The sequence below is a fragment of the Coregonus clupeaformis genome, unplaced genomic scaffold (genome assembly GCF_020615455.1).
Source record: "Coregonus clupeaformis isolate EN_2021a unplaced genomic scaffold, ASM2061545v1 scaf0026, whole genome shotgun sequence".
Lineage (NCBI taxonomy): Eukaryota > Metazoa > Chordata > Actinopteri > Salmoniformes > Salmonidae > Coregonus > Coregonus clupeaformis.
Window position 1 is genome coordinate 1,356,553 of NW_025533481.1, and position 20,325 is coordinate 1,376,877.

The window sequence follows — 20,325 nt, forward strand, 5'->3', positions numbered from 1 at the left end:
CTGTCGCTGTACATTTCAAAAGTGCTGAACAAATAGTAATATTGACTACATCCGTCCTAGCTCGCTCATTAGTCTTAATCGAAATTACGGATTGCCTCTTATTCGCTCATCATCCCCTTATGCCATAGTTTGTACATCTCAATTGTCAGTAGAAACCAAATTTGTTTAAGCAAGTCAGCCATATCAGCTATGTTTTTTTTAAAGGCAGTAAATGAGTCTGAATGAATTGTTTCGCTGCCAAAGAAGGCTCCGCTGATAGCCAGGTATAGCAGTGGTAAGGATTCACTCCATGGTGGTGAAAAGAAAGCTCTGCTGTTGGGACAGCTTTATGTAGGCCCTAACAGTTTGTGGGCACCGCTTGTCACCGTTATAGTGCAATTCATGTATTGTTTTGTGTTGTGTAGTGGCTTTGCTGGCATGCATCTAAAACATTTTTGGGGAGTTTGCCTCACCAAGATTGACATGTTAAAATCGCCACTGATCATTAGACAAAGAAAGTAGCATATTGCGTTGCACAGTATAGCTTCGCATCTGTTAGAAAAGTGTCTATTTGCAGAACAAAAAACGTTCACGTTTTTCTGTCACATCATGTTTCTGCAGGCGGCGGATTCTCTGTATTTAGATGACTAGAACAGCCCAGGTCATTATAATAGAGTGTGGAGATTAGTAACTTGTTAACTTGTCGGTGCTTGTCGGTGCGCTTCTTATGATTTTGAACAATATAAAAAGCCACTGTCTGTCGGGTCCTCCCAGTTCTCCTCCAGTCCGAGAAAAAGCGTGTTATGAAACTCTGCATAAATCGGTTTCACAACAGGGTGGGACGCCGGTCTTTCGACCAATAGCATACCCAGCTTTCCCGTCACGTGATCTTTATTTATGTAAGGTAATGGTGTCACTTCGGCTTTTTCGAGCTCCATCCGTACTATGCGTAACAGAGGGACAAGCTGACTACTCCCGGCTGTGTTTTTACAGTAAGCCTGGGGCCGAAACATTCGATGAATCGTTGTTAAAATTCTGACCCAATATTGGTCTAGTGTTGATGGAGTTTGGAGTTGAAGACAACCAGACGAGAAGGACAGAGGCGATCGGACTTTCTATTCATCATGATGCCAGGAAAGAGAAGACGTTACGTGGTGTTGTTCCAAACCAAATACTTTATGCTTGACAATGGAACACGGCTGTGAATGATTCGGAAGGGTTTTGTCAGTTGTAATTACACTATAAGGGGTTTACGGTTGGATCTTGGGTTCAGAGAGCCTTTGTTTACTAGATCAGAAAGAGTCCAGCAGTCAGGTCATGTGAATCGGAGAGGAGTGTGTGTCCTTGTTTAGATGGTGATTAGATAGGGACTCATAAGCTGCGCATGTTACTTAACCCAACCACTGAAACCATGTCGCGTGTGACAGAAGCGTCCGCGTCGATAATAATTTAACCTGAGAGAGAAAGCATCTAGGGAGCGGGGCCTCTCAACTCGCCCCTGGCCGGAGGGTGTACGGACCGGCTGTGGTGACATCACCCCGCAACGGTGCCACCATGGATCTACTTGAGTGCCCAATCTGCCTGTTCCTCATGTGTGAACCAGCCACCATGTCCTGTGGTCACTCGTTCTGCCGGAGCTGCCTGGGAAACTACTTGCCATCCAGGTGCCCAGCCTGCAAGGAAAGATTTAAACAGAGAGACGGCAAAAACATCAAGAACAACATCCTGCTCTTCAGTGTCATTGAGAAGTGCTGCCCAGAAGAGACGAGGATGAAGTGCCATATTCTGGAGAAACTCAAAACCAGCGAGTACACAGAAGCTTTACGCATCGCGGATGAAGGAATCCGACTAGGTAGGTTCCTAAAAAGAATGTGTGAACTTGAGTACGTTTGGGGAATACATTTCCTTATGCAACCCTCGAGTAGGCTGCAGGACAGGCCTATGATAAAATGTGTATATACGTTGTGTAAAATGGAATCAAGCCACTTATAAAAGCCCCACACGACCCTAATTACGTAAATGTACATCCAACAGTTGTTTGCCCGAAAAAACTCCAGCTAAGACGTAGGAAATAAAATGCTGACACATAAAAACACACACACTTGAAGTTCATTCCTATAGATTAATGTGCTTAGTTTAAATTATTTTGTCTTAAGTGCAATATAGCCTACACAATCTGGCCCCCCTTGCAAAAGAGGCTTCAAACCTCAACGGTCTTTTCCTGGTTAATACAGGTTAAATAAAATACTGTTGAAACTGCTATAATATAATAGTGGTGTAGTGACCTGGCATCAGTGGCGACCCGTTATTCAGGGCATTGAGCCCCACCTGTTTAGCTATACATAAACATTTAAAAAAATCAGTTTGCAAACAATGTAAAAAACAACAACAAATAAGTCATAGTGTTAACCTCTTAAATGTAAAGTCCCCATATTTGCGGAAAGCTGAGTATCTTGGCTATTGATCTGTGCCTTAAAATCTTTGGTGTGACTTACTACCATATATTTGCATACGAATGTATAAGGGCAGGCCCAGCCAATGACCTAATTTGAAGATGGCTGCTACCTACATTCCGGTTAGCGTTGTGAAGCATAAACGAAGTAAACACGGAATATATCGATACACACCGAAAGCCGGGACTCCACAGATCATGAGGAGGTCTTATTTGTCTGCCTGTGACCTACCTTTATTGATCACCAGCACCGAGAGTCAAAATGTTTATTTTACACAACGTTTTTTGCATGTTATTTTGGCATCAATACCTGTCAAATATCAGTTTGCAAACAATGTAAAAAATAAATTTAAAAAATCATTGAGTTAATAAAGCCGCATACAAACATGGTCTCTTTTTTTGCTTTCTTGAGTAAGGCAGCTCCAAAATGCAGGTGTTTCAGCCTAGTTCAGTGCTTTCTGTGGTGGTGGTGGGGCAGCAAGTGGAAAATACAGAGCATATGGGTTGGTAATGTTCTCTAGTTGCGCCGTGATTGGCTCAGTGTTCTGTCACTCATGGGGACACTACATCGCCACAAAATCTATGGGGAGAGCTCGGGAAATTCAGGTCCCCTGGGTGCTGCCATAGAGTTACATTAGAAGTGCCCATCCAAGAAGGCTCAAGGTCATTGGCCATAGATAAAATGACGTCAAATCACTTTATATCTAGAGTAGCTTTGATTGGACTGATCATGTCAACATAATACTTTCAAAATCTTAGCTAGCAAGCTAGACAAGCAGTCATCATCATGAATCACGTTGACAATCTACTGGCAAATCCTTTTAAATCCTTGTCGTATGAAGAGAAATTATAGATAAAACGTATCGGTGCTCATCGGCCATTGGACATAAACATTATACAACAAGTTGGAAATCGCAAATTCAACAATGAGTGGTTTGGAAGGAATCTGGCTAATTGCAAGTGTTGCAAAGCAATCACTAGCCTGCTATTCAGTGGAGTGGGTGTGTGGTCCAAGTCTGGGTTTAAGGGTCTCTTTTCCAAGCTTAAAAAGATTAACATTCAACACCATGGGCTAGAAAAGGTTGAATACTGCATAAATTATGTAATATGCCAGGGAGATACTGTATGTATACTGTAGCTAAGAAAGTGATACTAAGTGTATGTTGTGTAGTAAGCTGTTAGTAGCCCATGTGCCTCACCCTAATCATTTGGTCCCTTTCAACCTCATAACTTAGCCTACTGTTCTGAATTGGTTGTGCACATGTAGCCTATAGCCTGTTTTAGAGAAATGTAATCATTGAATATTGTAAGAACTTTCATTGGCTGCTTATATGCCCCCTTTATTTATCCTACGGTTCTGACTTGGTGTATAGGGAGAATACTGTAAGAACGGCCCATGTTCTGAATTCTGTGGCTGTACATTTCAAAAGTGCTGAACAAATAGTTATATTGACTACGTCCGTCCTAGCTCGCTCATTAATGTCTTAATCGAAATGACGGATTGCCTCTTATTCGCTCGTCGTCCCCTTATGCCATAGTTTGTACATCTCAATTGTCAGTAGAAACCACATTTGTTTAAGCAACTCAGCCATATCAGCTATGTTTTTTTTAAAAGGCAGTAAAATATTCTGAATGAACTGTTTCGCTGCCAGAGAAGGCTCCGCTGATAGCCAGGTGTAGCAGTGGTAAGGATTCACTCCGTGGTGCTGAAAAGAAAGATCTGCTGTTGATGTAACCGGTGTGAAATGGCTAGCAAGTTAGCGGTGCGCGCTAGTAGCATTTCAATTGGTGACGTCACTCGCTCTGAGACCTTGAAGTAGTTGTTTCCCTTGCTCTGCAAGGGCCGCGGCTTTTGTGGAGCGACGGGTAACGGTGCTTCGAGGGTGACTGTTGTCAATGTGTGCAGAGGGTCCCTGGTTCGAGCCCAGGTAGGGGCGAGGAGAGGGACGGAAGCAAAACTGTTACATTGATGCTGTTGACCCGGATCACTGGTTGCTGCGGAAAAGCAGGAGGTCAAAAGGGGGGTGAGTGTAACCGGTGTGAAATGGCTAGCTAGTTAGCAGTGCGAGGAGAGGGACGGAAGCAACACTGTTACATTGAGACAGCGTTATGTAGGCCCTAACAGTTTGTTGGCACCGTTTGTCACCGTTCTAGTGCAATTAATGTATTGTTTAGTGTTGTGTTGTGTAGTGGCTTTGCTGGCATGCATCAACATTTTTGTTGTTGTTGAGTTTGCCCCACCAAGATTTACATGCTAAAATCTTCACTGCCTGGCATTCACTCCCTCTTGTAGCCAGTAGCCTGGTCACATAAGAGCCACATGGTGGGAGGCAGTACTGCAGTCACAGTGGTACAACATATAACCTAAAGAAAGAAACTGAGGTTGTCCCCCTGAGCTTAGATACACTACATGACCAAAAGTATGTGGACACCTGCTCGTCGAACATCTCATTCCAAAATCATGGGTGCTAATATGGAGTTGGTCCCCCCTTTGCTGCTATAACAGCCTCCACTCTTCTGGGAAGGCTTTCCACTAGATGTTGGAACATTTCTGCGGGGACTTGCTTCCATTCAGCCACAAGAGCATTAGTGACATCGGGCACTGATGTTGGGCGATTAGGCCTGGCTCGCAGTCGGCGTTCTAATTCATCCCAAAGGTGTTAGATGGGGTTGAGGTCAGGGCTCTGTGCAGGCCAGTCAAGTTCTTCCATACCGATCACACCACTTCTGTATGGACGTCGCTTTGTGCACGGGGGCATTGTCATGCTGAAACAGGAAAGGGCCTTCCCCAAACTGTTGCCACAAAGTTGGAAGCACTCCAGAGAACGCGTTTCCACTGCTCCAGAGTCCAATGGCGGCAAGCTTTATACCACTCCAGCCATCGCTTGGCATTGCGCATGGTGATCTTATGCTTGTGGGTGGCTGCTCGGACATGGAAACCCATTTGATGAAGCTCCCGACGAACAGTTCTTGTGCTGACGTTGCAACTGAGGACAGACTGTTTTTACGCGCTTCAGCACTCGGCGGTCCCGTTCTGTCAGCTTGTGTGGCCTACTAGACGTTTCCAATTCACAATAACAGCACTTACAGTTGACCGGGACAGCTCTAGCAGGGCAGAAAGTTGATGAGCTGACTTGTTGGCAAGGTGGCATCCTATGATGGTGCCACGTTGAAAGTCACTGAGCTCTTCAGGAAGACCATTCTACTGCCAATGTTTGTCTACGGAGATTGCATGGCTGTGTGCTCGTATTTTACATTTTAGTCATTTAGCAGACGCTCTTATCCAGAGCGACTTACAGTTAGTGAGTGCATACATTTTCATACTGGCCCCCCGTGGGAATCGAACCCACAACCCTGGCGTTGCAAACGCCATGCTCTACCAACTGAGCTACACGGGGCCACCTGTCAGCAACGGGTGTGGCAGAAATAGCCGAATCCACTAATTTGAAGGGGTGTCCGCATACTTTTGTATATATAGTGTATCTTAGCTGGAGGTCTATATTAAGTTATATCCGGAACTACCGTGTTCCTAGTATTCACTGTATAAGCCTGATGATTATTGGAAGTGTGTGAAGATATGGGTCAGTGATGAGTACACACACGGCCACTGAACTAATCTTAAGATGGGTAATAACATACACCAGATATCACAGTTTTAAGAATTGGCCTTATTGAATGCAGTTCTCTTTATAAGGCTGTGATAGAATGCAGTTCTACACATGTTCATAGGCAACAAGTTACATGGTCGTGGACAGATCAAATATTACATGTTATTATCGGCCAGGTCGCAGTTGTAAATGAGAACCTGTTCTCAACTGGCTTACCTGGTTAAATAAAGGTGAAATAAAAAAAATAAAAAAAATAATCGATAACATTTATTGTGTTTGTGCACGGCATATAACATGGCAATAAATAACCTTTTACACATTCACATGCTTGTTATCTACACTGTATTTAATTTATATATATATATATATATATATATATATATATACACACTAGATGACTGACAGGTGGCGCTGTTTTGAAGCCACCGCGCCTTCATCTTGGCAATCCCCCACCATTGTAAAAAAAAAAAAATATTTTGGAAGGTATAGAAATGCATTTAGAAATGTCTACATTTGTTTTTGCCCCGGTTATTCTATTACAGACACCTTCATGCATACTTTTAAATTATATTATGTGAGCTAAACATAAAAAAATATATATATAATAATATACAAACATTTTTAAAGTACTAATGTTACTGTCCCCGCTACAACAATACTTAAATGCATGTAATTTTGTCCTTGAAACATTTGCAATGAAACACCATAGAATTCCAATAATTCCTTTTGGAGGACTACTTTTCTGAGGAGTGCCAATATGGCTGTCCGGTGGCTTCAAAGCCTCTCATTGGCCACTACATAGCATCAGAAATCCAGAGTTTCTATACATCATTGGTTACCACTGAGGCTCTAAATGTGTACCATGGGGTGATACACACACATACACACGTGCTGCGTTCAACCAGTTAGCAAGTCCGACATTTCTGAGTTTCCTAATTCCGACTAGCACGTAAAGCGGCAACACACACAGATGCTGCTGTCACTAGGTCATCAGACAGTGACACCAGCTGTGAGGTCATTGTTTTGAAGACTGGACTTCTAGGATTGCTTCAGGCTGAGGGGACTGGCAAGGGGCAACCAACCCTTTCTGTTTGTGTTTGTGAACAGAGAACCAGCTTGCTGAAGGGACTCTTCTCTAGGTTAATCTCTGTAGGTGAGGGCTTTGTGGTGGAATGTGTGGGCATCACTTCCTTTTAGGTGGTTGTAGAATTTAACAGCTCTTTTCTGGATTTTTTTTTTCTTCAATTTAAAGTTTTATTAAGTTTTCAATCAACCAACCAAACACATTCCACATTCACAGATGTGAATAAAAAAAAATAATAAAAATAAAAATAATAATAATAATAAAAAATTGTTTTATATATGTATATATATATACATACATACATACATACATACATACATACATACACACACAAATAATAATTATAACAAAATTTAAATTATAGAACTTGCAGCAGCACTATCAAGGTTCTTATTAGCTATTTCCAGCCTTAGCTGAGATGACGAGCCAATAATTAGTTTTTAGGTTTTACAGCACCTTACACAACACGCATCTGCCCATCTCCCTGATTCCCCCATTCACTCTGTCCAATTTGAAATATAGTTGAGTAGTGGAGACCAGAGTCTATCAAACTTGGGCTGTCTCTTGTGGAGGTCATAAGTGAGCTTTTCAAGAGGGAGAAAGTCAACAATCTGGTCAATCCACATTTTAAATGTAGGAGAAGTATTAGAGGCCCACAATAGAAGAATACATTTCTTAGCAAAGTATGTAATGGTCATGAGCAAATTTTCTCTGTCAGGATCAAGAACAAAGTCCTGCTGGGCATTAAGAAGATAGAGACACGGGGTCATATCAAACTGTACATCTAGTATTTTCTGTGCAGCAGTATGTATAGATTGCCAAAATCTGGCAATCTCTCTGCAGCTCCAAAATACATGCATATAGGTTCCACTTTCAGAGGTACATCTATTACAATTAGGAGAAATGTCTGTTTTCATTTTATGGAGTCTCAGGGGAGTGTAATAAAATTTGTACAAAAATTTGTAATTAGATTCTTTCATTTTTACATTAGTAGAGGAGCAGTATACCCTGTCGCAAACCTCCGCCCATAACTCATCACTGATAGTCAGACCAAGGTCCTTTTCCCATATTATTTTCAAAGGAGTAAAGGAGGATCCTCCTTTCTCAGAAAGGAGTCTATAGATATAGGATATTTTGCCTTTAATGGATTGTGCTGTGACAAGAAGGGTTTCAACTTCATTCAACTGAGTTCTAAACCTCCTCTTGGAAGTAAATGAGGAGATGACATGTCTAATTTGTAGATATTTAAAAAAATGGGATCTTGGCACATTGAATTCATTGCAGAGCTCTTGAAAGGATTTCAGTGTAGTGGTCTTCTGATGAAATAGGTCTGAAAAGGTCCTGATTCCTAGAGTATGCCAAAGATTAAAGTTGGCATCTCTCAGGGCTTTTGGCAAGTCTGGGTTGCCTACTATAGGCGAGTGAGAACATATTTGGGAGGAGATGCCCAGAGTATTTCTTACAGTCCCTCCACGCTCGTAGGGTACTGTAAATCACAAATGTTTTGGCTATGTTGCCCACTTCACTAAAGTTATCAATGAATATAGTTGAGCTTAGTGGCAATGAACCACAAGATTGGGCTTCTATCTGGCTCCACGTTGACTCTTGTCTGTTTGTGATCCATGTTAGCATGTTGCGGATTTGGGCAGACCAGTAGTACAATTGAAGGGAGGGAAGGGCAAGACCACCCTTAGATTCAGGTTTCGATAGAGTGGAAAGCTTGATCCTAGGTTTTTTATTGCCCCATATAAATTTGGTGATGCTTTGGTTAATTGTTTTGAAAAAGGAAGCTGGGAGATAGCATGGGAGCATCTGAAATAAATAGTTCAGTCTAGGGAGGATGTTCATACGGATTACATTAATTCTTCCTACTAAGCTAATTGGGAGGGAGATCCAGGTTTGGAGGTTGTTCTTGATTTGATCCAGGAGTGGAAGATAATTCTCTTTGAAAAGCCTATTCAGATCTGGTGTTATGAATATCCCAAGGTATTGAAACCCCTGTGTCTTCCATTGGAATGGGCATAGTGTCTTCGTAGAACTGGTGAGTATAATATTGAGAGGGCAGACAGTGGATTTGTTAAAATTAATCTTATAACCTGAAAACGTGCCATACTGAGCAATTGTATCTAAGATGGGAGGAAGGGATTTCTCAGGGTTGGATATGTAGAGCAAGACATCATCCGCGTAAAGCGAAATCTTGTGCTGCAGGCCGCCTGCAGGAACACCCATAATACTTGGATTGCTCCTTATCAACTCTGCCAGAGGCTCCGCCCCAACAAGTAGAGCAGGGGGACAGCGAGCACCCTTGTCTTGTGCCCCGTCCCAAAGGGAATCTGTCAGAGTTCAGTCCGTTAGTAGTCACCATGGCATTTGGATGAGAGTATAGTGATTTGATCCATTTAATAAAGTTTGGGCCCATGTTGAACTTCTCTAAGACTGAGAACAGAAAGCTCCACTCCATCCTGTCGAACGCCTTCTCAGCATCCAGTGAAGCCAGCAGGACAGGGGTCTTCTGTGCGTTTACTTGATCAATAATATCAAAAAGACGGCGAATGTTATCAGAAGAGTATCTGTCTCTAATAAATCCCGTCTGGTCCGCTTTTATTATTTTGGGAAGAAGAGTGTTTAGTCTTTTGGCGAGCAATTTGGTGATTATTTTGTAGTCGAAATCCAACAAGCTTATGGGCCGGAAGGAGGAGCAGGATAGGGGATCCTTGTCTTTTTTGAGCAACACTGTAATGCGAGCTGTGTGCATTGAGTCTGGGAGAACTCAGTTTTTGCAAAAATCCTCCAGCATTGGCATGAAAATAGGGCTAAGCTGGGGCCAAAAAGCTTTGTAGAACTCTCTGGGGAATCCATCTGGGCCTGGGGACTTGTTAGGTGGCATGGAGGTAATTGCCTCCAGGATCTCCTCAGGAGTGAAGGGGGAGTTGAGATCTTCTTGGTCGGTCTCTGATAGTTTAGGTAGCGAGATTCCCTCTAGGAAGGAGTGGAGTTCTGCCTCCGTGTGTTTTCTCTCAGAGGTATATAGTTTGCAGTAAAAATCATGAAAAGTTAAATTGATCTTTTTGGATCATATGTGACCTCATCCTCTGCTGTTCGGATAGCCATAATTGTACGCTCTGACTGCTCTTTTTTTAATTGATAAGCAAGCAATCTACTAGGCCTATTGCTATACTCATGGTATTTCTGTTTAGTAAAGAAAACTTTTTTTTAATCTCCCGAGTATAGTCCAAATTCAGTTTGGCTTTGGCTGCTTTAAGTTGACTCCAGGAAGTGCTGTCTGGGGATTGTTTATGTACTTTTTCACAGCGTTCCAGCTCCCTCTCCAGATCTAGCCTGTGTGCTTCCATTGCTTTTTTCTTAGAGGAAGCATATGCAATTAGATGACCTCTTAGTGTGGCTTTAGCAGCGTCCCACATTGTGGCCGGAGAAACAGGAGAATCTTTGTTGTCTTGTGTGTAGTTGTCTATCCATGTGGTTACCAATGTATGGAATGCTTCGTTTGATAGCATGGAGGTGTTGAATTTCCAGCTCTTTGATCTCGGGATGTTTTTGCAGAGGTCAAAGCGGAGGTGGACAAAGGCGTGATCCGAAAGCGCTATGGGTCCGATTGTACACGTGGCTGAATTTATGAAACTCTTTGGGATAAAAATGTAATCTATACGGGAGTAGGTGTTATGGACATTAGAGTAGTATGTATAGTCCATAGCTGAGCTATTAGTCTCTCTCCAGATATCTATCAGTCCCATCTCTTTAGTAAGAGAGTTCAACATCTTTGCAGATCTAGGATTTGTGGTGGTGATTTGAGATGATTTGTCTAGGGTTGGGTTCAGGGTACAATTAAAATCTCCGGCCAACACTCCAAAGGAAACACAATGCTCATTGAACAGAGTTATCATTTTCGACATAAAAGCAGGAGTATCTGTGTTAGGGCGTATATGTTTAAGATAGTAATTGGTTGCCCATACAGTGACCCAGTTATCAAGATAAATCTCCCCTCCGGATCAGATATGTTTTTGTCAATTATGAATGGAACATTCTTATGGATAAGTATTGCTGTACCTCTACTGTTGGATTTGAAAGATGAGAAATACACCTGTCCCACCCAAGCTCTGCGGAGTTTGGCATGTTCAGCATCACAGAGGTGTGTCTCTTGCAATAGCGCGATGTCTGCTTTTTCCTTTTTTAGAGCACATAGTATCTTTTTCCGTTTTATTGCATGGCCTAGACCGTGGCAGTTCCATGTCAATAGATTTAAGGTACTAGTCATCGTCATCGAACAGTAATCGAACTTTAGTGCAAGTCATCTCTGGGTAAAGGTGGATCGTAGTTACAGCTGCGTTCACATAAAAGGAAAATAAATGGTTTACATAAAATAACAATCTCTGAACACCCCAGCCGAGTTCCCAAACAACTCGACATATCCCGTTGGATCTATTACCTCCCCGCTCAGTCACAATTCTGTGTTCCAACAAAAAAAAAGACCGGGAACAGTTAGCAACGCACAACGTCTCCCCCTCCCCACCAAAGAAATGCCTCATCCTCTCCGCCCGCATTGAGTAACTGACAACGTAGCCCCGTCCAGACCACATTAAGAAAGGGAGAAAATAAAATCAATAGCCCAGCCTACATACAGTAGGCCTAAGTTATAATATGGGGCCTATCCCTCTCAGCTAAAGGAACATAAATATAGATTGGACGGCTATAATGAAATTTAGCAGGGCGGTGGGTCTTTGGATATCGGCTATATGTTGTCTTACCTCCTTTAGTAATAACAGTAATCGCATTAATCGCATTTAGTCAATGGTCCATTTCTCATTGACCGGGGTTGTCTTTCAAAAAAGCGTTTTGCCTCTTCGGGAGTTTTGAAGTGTCGCAGGGCTCCTTGGTGAAGAATCCTGAGCTCGTTTGGGTATTTGAATCCCCTAAAGATGCCTCGGTCAATGGAGCATTTCTTCACCTCGTCAAACTCTCGGCGCTTTCGGCGTATTCCAGCTGACAGGTCCTGGAGTAAGGTGAGTTTGGCGTTTCCCACTGTAATGGTGTTGGTTTTCGCCGCCTGTAGGACTCGTTCCTTGTCGGTGAATCTCAGGAAACGTATGGTGATTGGGCGCGGTGGTTGTCTGGCTGCTGGTGGGGGCCTCAGTGCTCGGTGAGCTCTCTCGAGTTCTATGGGCCTGTCGGTGGACAGGTGGAGCCACTCGGGAAGTTTGTCTTGCAGGTAGCGGATCAGTGGCATGTTTCCCTCTTCTTTTTCGCCCAGATTTAATAGAACACAATTATTCCTTCGCCCCCTGTTTTCCAGGTCCTCTGTTTTCTCTTCCAGCTGCTCTATTTTTTTTTAGCATATGCTATTGTTTCCATGGCGTCTGTCAATAAGTTTTCCGTGGATAGGATTCGCCCCTCTGCCTCGTCCAGGCGCCCCGCGTTTATGGTTATCTTGTTGTTTATGTCAGGCAAGGCATTTTCCAGGATTGTCACCTTGCCCCCTATCGCACTGAGCTGAGCGTTAATGGCATCTAGTTTAGTGTTGAGTTCTGTACGTTGGGATCTCAGCTCAGAAAAGATGTCTTCGACAGAGTGCGAGGTTGGCATTCGTTGGGCCTCGGGGGGACGGGTCCTCTTTCTCCTGGCTAATGGCGCTAGCTTTTTCTGAAGCTAGCTGCTTCTTGGAGGCTTTTTCCGTCGCTAGTACTCGAGTCCGGGTAAAAATGTCACCTGTAGTGTTGCCTTTTGAAGCCGCCATGACTTTTTGACTAAAGCTAAATGAGTTTAAACTTGAAGTGGAGGTAAGATTAGGAATTGGAAACTACTTGTGCGGAGCTCCTAGTTCATCTCGTTCAAGGGTCACGTGATCCTCCCTTTTCTGGATTTTGATAACTAGCGGGTATAGTCCTAATTCTGCTCTGCATTAATTGTTTGGGGTTTTGCGTTGTACACAAAGTATATTTGTGCAGAATTCTGCATGCAGAGTCAATTGGGCTGTTTGTCCCATTTTGTGAATTATTGGTTGGTGAGTGGACCCCAGACCTCAGTCGCAACCTTAGAGGGCAATGGGTTTTATAACTGAATGAAGTATTTTTAGCCAGATCCTAAGTGGGATGTCCAATTTTATGTTCCTTTTGATGGCGTAGAAGGCTCTTCTTGCCTTGTCTCGTAGATCGTTCACAGCTTTGTGGAAGTTACCTGTGGTATTGATGTTTAGGCCAAGGTAGGTATAGTTCTTTGTGTGCTCTATGGCAACAGTGTCTAGATAGAATTTGTATTTCTTGTCCTGGCTACTGGATCTTTTTTGGAGCACCATTATTTTTGTCTTAGATTAACCCCCTAGAGTTGATGTACGTGCCCCCGTGGAAATGTAATGAGCATATTTTAAAAATCCCCATAAATATCTGTCAGTTTAAGCTAGAGATATCTTTTGTTTGCATTGGATGCATCTCAATCCACTGCATCCACCGATTTAACACTTCCACATCTGCGGTGAAAGGTGATAGAGCTAGAGCGGTGTTTGTCAGACCATGAGACATCTCGAAAATCGGTCTTCTCACAAAGTCATCTGTAGCATCCAAACTGTTTGACCTAGAAACTATTTCCACCCCTCTATGGAAAGATGAGACTCTCACGAACACGTACATGGTTGTTTTGCTCTAGGACGCCCACAGGCCTCACAAGATTCGTCTATAGGCCCCCGGTACCAGTTGAAAAAATTTATGGAAGTATATATGGAGACTGTTTAGTGCCAAAACTAAGGGGTTAAATCCTGATCTTTCTTATATCTCTCAGATATACAGTGAGGGAAAAAAGTATTTGATACGTTTGCCCACTGACAAAGAAATGATCAGTCTGTAATTTTAATGGTAGGTTTATTTGAACAGTGAGAGACAGAATAACAACAAAAAAAATCCAGAAAAACGCATGTCAAAAATGTTATAAATTGATTTGAATTTTAATGAGGGAAATAAGTATTTGACCCCTCTGCAAAACATGACTTACAGTGGGGAAAAAAAGTATTTAGTCAGCCACCAATTGTGCAAGTTCTCCCACTTAAAAAGATGAGAGAGGCCTGTAATTTTCATCATAGGTACACGTCAACTATGACAGACAAATTGAGAAAAAAATTATGGTGGAAAATAAGTATTTGGTCACCTACAAACAAGCAAGATTTCTGGCTCTCACAGACGTGTAACTTCTTCTTTAAGAGGCTCCTCTGTCCTCCACTCGTTACCTGTATTAATGGCACCTGTTTGAACTTGTTATCAGTATAAAAGACACCTGTCCACAACCTCAAACAGTCACACTCCAAACTCCACTATGGCCAAGACCAAAGAGCTGTCAAAGGACACCAGAAACAAAATTGTAGACCTGCACCAGGCTGGGAAGACTGAATCTGCAATAGGTAAGCAGCTTGGTTTGAAGAAATCAACTGTGGGAGCAATTATTAGGAAATGGAAGACATACAAGACCACTGATAATCTCCCTCGATCTGGGGCTCCACGCAAGATCTCACCCCGTGGGGTCAAAATGATCACAAAAACGGTGAGCAAAAATCCCAGAACCACACAGGGGGACCTAGTGAATGACCTGCAGAGAGCTGGGACCAAAGTAACAAAGCCTACCATCAGTAACACACTACGCCGCCAGGGACTCAAATCCTGCAGTGCCAGACGTGTCCCCCTGCTTAAGCCAGTACATGTCCAGGCCCGTCTGAAGATGAAACCAAAATAGAACTTTTTGGTAAAAACTCAACTCGTCGTGTTTGGAGGACAAAGAATGCTGAGTTGCATCCAAAGAACACCATACCTAATGTGAAGCATGGGGGTGGAAACATCATGCTTTGGGGCTGTTTTTCTGCAAAGGGACCAGGACGACTGATCCATGTAAAGGAAAGAATGAATGGGGCCATGTATCGTGAGATTTTGAGTGAAAACCTCCTTCCATCAGCAAGGGGATTGAAGATGAAACATGGCTGGGTCTTTCAGCATGACAATGATCCCAAACACACCGCCCAGGCAACGAAGGAGTGGCTTCGTAAGAAGCATTTCAAGGTCCTGGAGTGGCCTAACCAGTCTCCAGATCTCAACCCCATAGAACATCTTTGGAGGGAGTTGAAAGTCTGTGTTGCCCAGCGACAGCCCCAAAACATCACTGCTCTAGAGAAGATCTGCATGGTGGAATGGGCCAAAATACCAGCAACAGTGTGTGAAAACCTTGTGAAGACTTACAGAAAACGTTTGACCTGTGTCATTGCCAACAAAGGGTATATAACAAAGTATTGAGAAACTTTTGTTATTGACCAAATACTTATTTTCCACCATAATTTGCAAATAAATTCCTTAAAAATCCTACAATGTGATTTTCTGGATTTTTTTCCTAATTTTGTCTGTCATAGTTGACGTGTACCTATGATGAAAATTACAGGCCTCTCTCATCTTTTTAAGTGGGAGAACTTGCACAATTGGTGGCTGACTAAATACTTTTTTTCCCCACTGTAGTACTTGGTGGCAAAACCCTTGTTGGCAATCACAGAGGTCAGACGTTTCTTGTAGTTGGCCACCAGGTTTGCACACATCTCAGGAGGGAATTTGTCCCACTCCTCTTTGCAGATCTTCTCCAAGTCATTAAGGTTTCGAGGCTGACGTTTGGCAACTCAAACCTTCAGCTCCCTCCTCAGATTTTCTATGGGATTAAGGTCTGGAGACTGGCTAGGCCACTCCAGGACCTTAATGTGCTTCTTCTTGAGCCACTCCTTTGTTGCCTTGGCCGTGTGTTTTGGGTCATTGTAATGCCGGAATACCCATCCACGACCCATTTTCAATGCCCTGGCTGAGGGAAGGAGGTTCTCACCCAAGATTTGACGGTACATGGCCCCATCCATCGTCCCTTTGATGCAGTGAAGTTGTCCTGTCCCCTTAGCAGAAAAACACCCCCAAAGCATGTTCCCACCTCCATGTTTGACGGTGGGGATGGTGTTCTTGGGGTCATAGGCAGCATTCCTCCTCCTCCAAACACGGCGAGTTGAGTTGATGCCAAAGAGCTCGATTTTGGTCTCATCTGACCACAACACTTTCACCCAGTTCTCCTCTGAATCATTCAGATGTTCATTGGCAAACTTCAGACGGGCCTGTATATGTGCTATCTTGAGCAGGGGGACCTTGCGGGCGCTGCAGGATTTCAGTCCTTCACGGCGTAGTGTGTTACCAATTGTTTTCTTGGTGACTATGGTCCCAGCTGCCTTGAGATCATTGACAAGATCCTCCCGTGTAGTTCTGGGCTAATTCCTCACCGTTCTCATGATCATTGCAACTCCACGAGGTGAGATCTTGCATGGAGCCCCAGACCGAGGCAGATTGACAGTTATTTTGTGTTTCTTCCATTTGCGAATAATCGCACCAACTGTTGTCACCTTCTCACCAAGCTGCTTGGCGATGGTCTTGTAGCCTATACCAGCCTTGTGTAGGTCTACAATCTTGTCCCTGACATCCTTGGAGAGCTCTTTGGTCTTGGCCATGGTGGAGAGTTTGGAATCTGATTGATTGCTTCTGTGGACAGGTGTCTTTTATACAGGTAACAAGCTGAGATTAGGAGCACTCCCTTTAAGAGTGTGCTCCTAATCTCAGCTCGTTACCTGTATAAAAGACACCTGGGAGCCAGAAATCTTTTTGATTGAGAGGGAGTCAAATACTTATTTCCCTCATTAAAATGCAAATCAATTTATAACATTTTTGACATGTGTTTTTCTGGATTTTGTTGTTGTTATTCTGTCTCTCACTGTTCAAATAAACCTACCATTAAATTTATAGACTGATCATTTCTTTGTCAGTGGGCAAACTTACAAAATCAGCAGGGGATGAAATACTTTTTTCCCTCACTGTAGGACAGACACTTCAGAACAAACTTCCTTTTGATATTTTTTTGGGGACTATCTCTTGTTCCATGTAGTGAATCTGTTATTCAATGCGTTTGTATCGGCTAATAGCAGTAAGGCCAGATTTTTTTTCTTCATCAAGTAATGTTTTTATATATTTTTTTATACTTCAAGGGGTCTTAAAATTCCAAATCAAATAGCTAAAATATCCTTGGTATGACCTTCTTAAAACAATTCCATATAGCTTAGTAGAACCCCCCCTAAGATAGGGCTTAGACTCTTATGGGTTACCTTTCAGGGCCCAAGCCTGACAGAAGCTGTGCAGAAGATCTAGGTGCTGCTTTAGGCCCTCCTTGGTTGTGGACAGAAGCACTAGATCATCTACAAACAGTAGACATTTAATTTCCTAGTCCAGTAGGGTGAGGCCGGGTGCTGCATACAGTTCTAGTGCCCTCGCCAATTCATTGATATACACTGAGTATTTAAAACATTAAGAACACCTTCTCTTTCCATGACATACTGTAGACTGACCAGGTGAAAGCTATGATCCCTTATTAATGTCACTTGTTAAATCCACTTTAATCAGTGTAGATAAAGGGGAGGAGACAGGTTAAAGAAGGATTTTTAAGCCTTGAGACAATTGAGACATGGATTGTGTATGTATGCCATTCAGAGGGTGAATGGGCAAGACAAAAGATGTAAGTGCCTTTGAACGGGGTATGGTAGTAGGTGCCAGGCGCACCGGTTTTAGTGTTTCAAGAACCGCAACGCTGCTGGGTTTTTCACACTCAACAGTTTCCTGTGTGTATCAAGAATGGTCCACCACCCAAAGGACATCCAGCTAACTTGACACAACTGTGGGAAGCATTGGAGTCAACATGGACCAGCATCCCTTGATGCTGTTCCTAATGTTTTGTACACTCAGTATATGAGAGAGAGAGAGAGAGAGAGAGAGAGAGAGAGAGAGAGAGAGAGAGAGAGAGAGAGAGAGAGAGAGAGAGAGAGAGGAGGGAGAGGGAGAGAGAGAGAGAGAGAGAGAGAGAGAGAGAGAGAGAGAGAGAGAGAGAGAGAGAGAGAGAGAGCGAGCTCACAGTCAGACCACTGACACCCCTATGAAACCACAGCAAAATCACAGTCTACTTGAACAGAGCAATACTCAATCATGAGGCATCAAAGCCAAAGGAACTGCATAATATTAAGAAATGCTATAGATGGAAGGAAAGTAATGTCGAAACCTACCAAAAAACAATTAGGCAACAACAAATTAAATCCCTTTTAGACAACTTAACGGACAAAAAGTTCCACTGTAATAGTGAAGGTGTAAACTTGGCAGTAGAAAACCTAAACAGTATATTTGACCTCTCAGCATCCCTATCAAATCTAAAAATCTATAACCGAAAACCGAAGAAAAGTAACAACAATGACAAAATGGCTGTGTTAGTGAGTCTTCGTTACTGTTCCTCTTTGCTATGGCTAGACAGTAATGCCAGTAGTCCTCACACGTGCCACTCCCCCAGAGAAGCACAGCAGTGTTTAGGGAAGTGACCTGGGTTACTTCTGAGTTGTTGAGCTGAGGAGTGTAAGGTGATATTCACAGTTTCCTTGTCTTTCTCGTTACACTCAGTGTAGAGCAACAGAGAATAAAACAACTTCCTATGAAAGTAAGTCTGTGATGACTCTGACTGAATCTTTCTCCTCCACCCACCAGTAGTTTAACTGCTTTTCTGTCTAGGTTGTCATACTGAGGGTGTCAGTGCACCAAACACTTGGCATAAATAACTGTTTCTATGCACCACACAGGACTATGCATAGCAGTTCTGGTTTTAATGCAACCCTGCTGTGTCATTGTTTTGATACACATAATCATATTCTATTAATACTCTGCAGGCTTTGCTGTAAAACTAGTAGGTAGCCACACCCGGAGCATCCTGGTCTTGGGGGAGGAGTGAAGGTGAGGGTGTGAGATCAGATGATTGTGCAACTTCTAGCAAGAATGGAGATGGGTTGAGTTCATATTGTCCCTTCAGGCTTTTGGGAGATGTCCAGTGTTGTCTAATATTCCCTATGCACTGCAGGTGCAAGGGCAAATCGAACTAACCCAATTCTGACTGGGAAGCTGTCATACTACGATCACTGATAGTGATCAATGTTAATTATATCTAATTACACCCCCCTCCCAGCTCCTGGTGATGTAAGTCTGAAGGTGTGGAGAGCGGAAGCCAATATGGGACTGAGACTATTCCCTGATGCCCTGAAGGACCTGGAAGAGCTCTGCTGCTTTCGCCCCAACTGGACAGAGGTAAGAAACACCATGTTATTAGAGAGAGAGACTAATTGCTATGTCAGACCATACCAGGAGAGAGGAGTATCGCCTGGTGGAACTGAATCGGGGCCTGCCTAGTTGTCTATACGTGTGCTGCATCCTCTTTGTTTTCCTATAACACTATCACTGTTTATTCCCCTTTACTGATCCGTCATCTATGGGTGCATCTCAATAGTCTACTGTGTTGTCAGATCAGTTGCTGTCGTAATAAGTCACCACCACGTAAACTTATAACGAGTTGTATCAAATCAGATTGATTAGATTTGATGGCAGATTTTCAGTTTCCTAGAGTGCATCCCAAATGGTACCCTAATATTGTCTTTATAGTTCACTCTATGGGCCCTAATTGAAAATACTGCACTAATTAGGCATTTTGGACACCATTCTAGTTTTGTGTGTCATGGTTGTTTTCTCTGTGGCTGCTGCTGATGGAGTGTGTCTGTAAAAATGTACAGTATGTTATGTGATTTGGGGCACATTATGCAAACGGATACTTATGGCATAACGTAACTGAATCATGGACACTAGTGGGTGAGTACTATAACAGCTACACATTGTTGTTATGTCATGGAAGTAAGACTGTTGTGTAGGATTACCCCTTTTGACCATAACATCTATGTGTAGAAACAAGCCCAAATATAGGTCAGTGCTATTCACTTCTGGTGCTGGAGGTCTGCTTTGTTTTCAGGTTTTTGTTCCAGCCCTGCACTCTCACCTAAATCCGCTAATCCAGGGTTTCCCAAACTTCTCTCTCTCTCTCTTTCAATTCAATTTCAATTGAATTTAAGGGCTTTATTGGCATGGGAAACGTGTGTTAACATTGCCAAAGCAAGGGAAGTAGATAGTAAACAAAAGTGAAATAAACAATAAATATTAACAGTAAACATTACACTCAGAAGTTTTAAAAGAATAAAGACATTTCAAATGTCATATTATGTATATATACAGTGTTGTAACAATGTGCAAATAGTTAAAGTACAAATGGGAAAATAAATAAACATATATATGGGT

The 20,325-nt window shown here is 42.8% G+C and overlaps 1 protein-coding gene across 1 annotated transcript in view; it reads left to right on the forward strand.

Annotated features, from left to right (window-relative positions):
* Positions 1 to 901: 901 nt before the first annotated feature.
* The window catches only part of LOC123483097 (LON peptidase N-terminal domain and RING finger protein 1-like), a gene marked incomplete at its 3' end in the record, with an annotated part of 30,455 nt that continues 11,031 nt past the window's right edge, over positions 902 to 20,325 (forward strand). Inside the window, exons 1-2 of the mRNA XM_045212573.1 lie at positions 902 to 1,831; positions 19,172 to 19,290. Coding sequence (XP_045068508.1) covers positions 1,534 to 1,831; positions 19,172 to 19,290 — 417 coding nt within the window. The remainder of the gene's footprint in view (positions 1,832 to 19,171; positions 19,291 to 20,325) is intronic.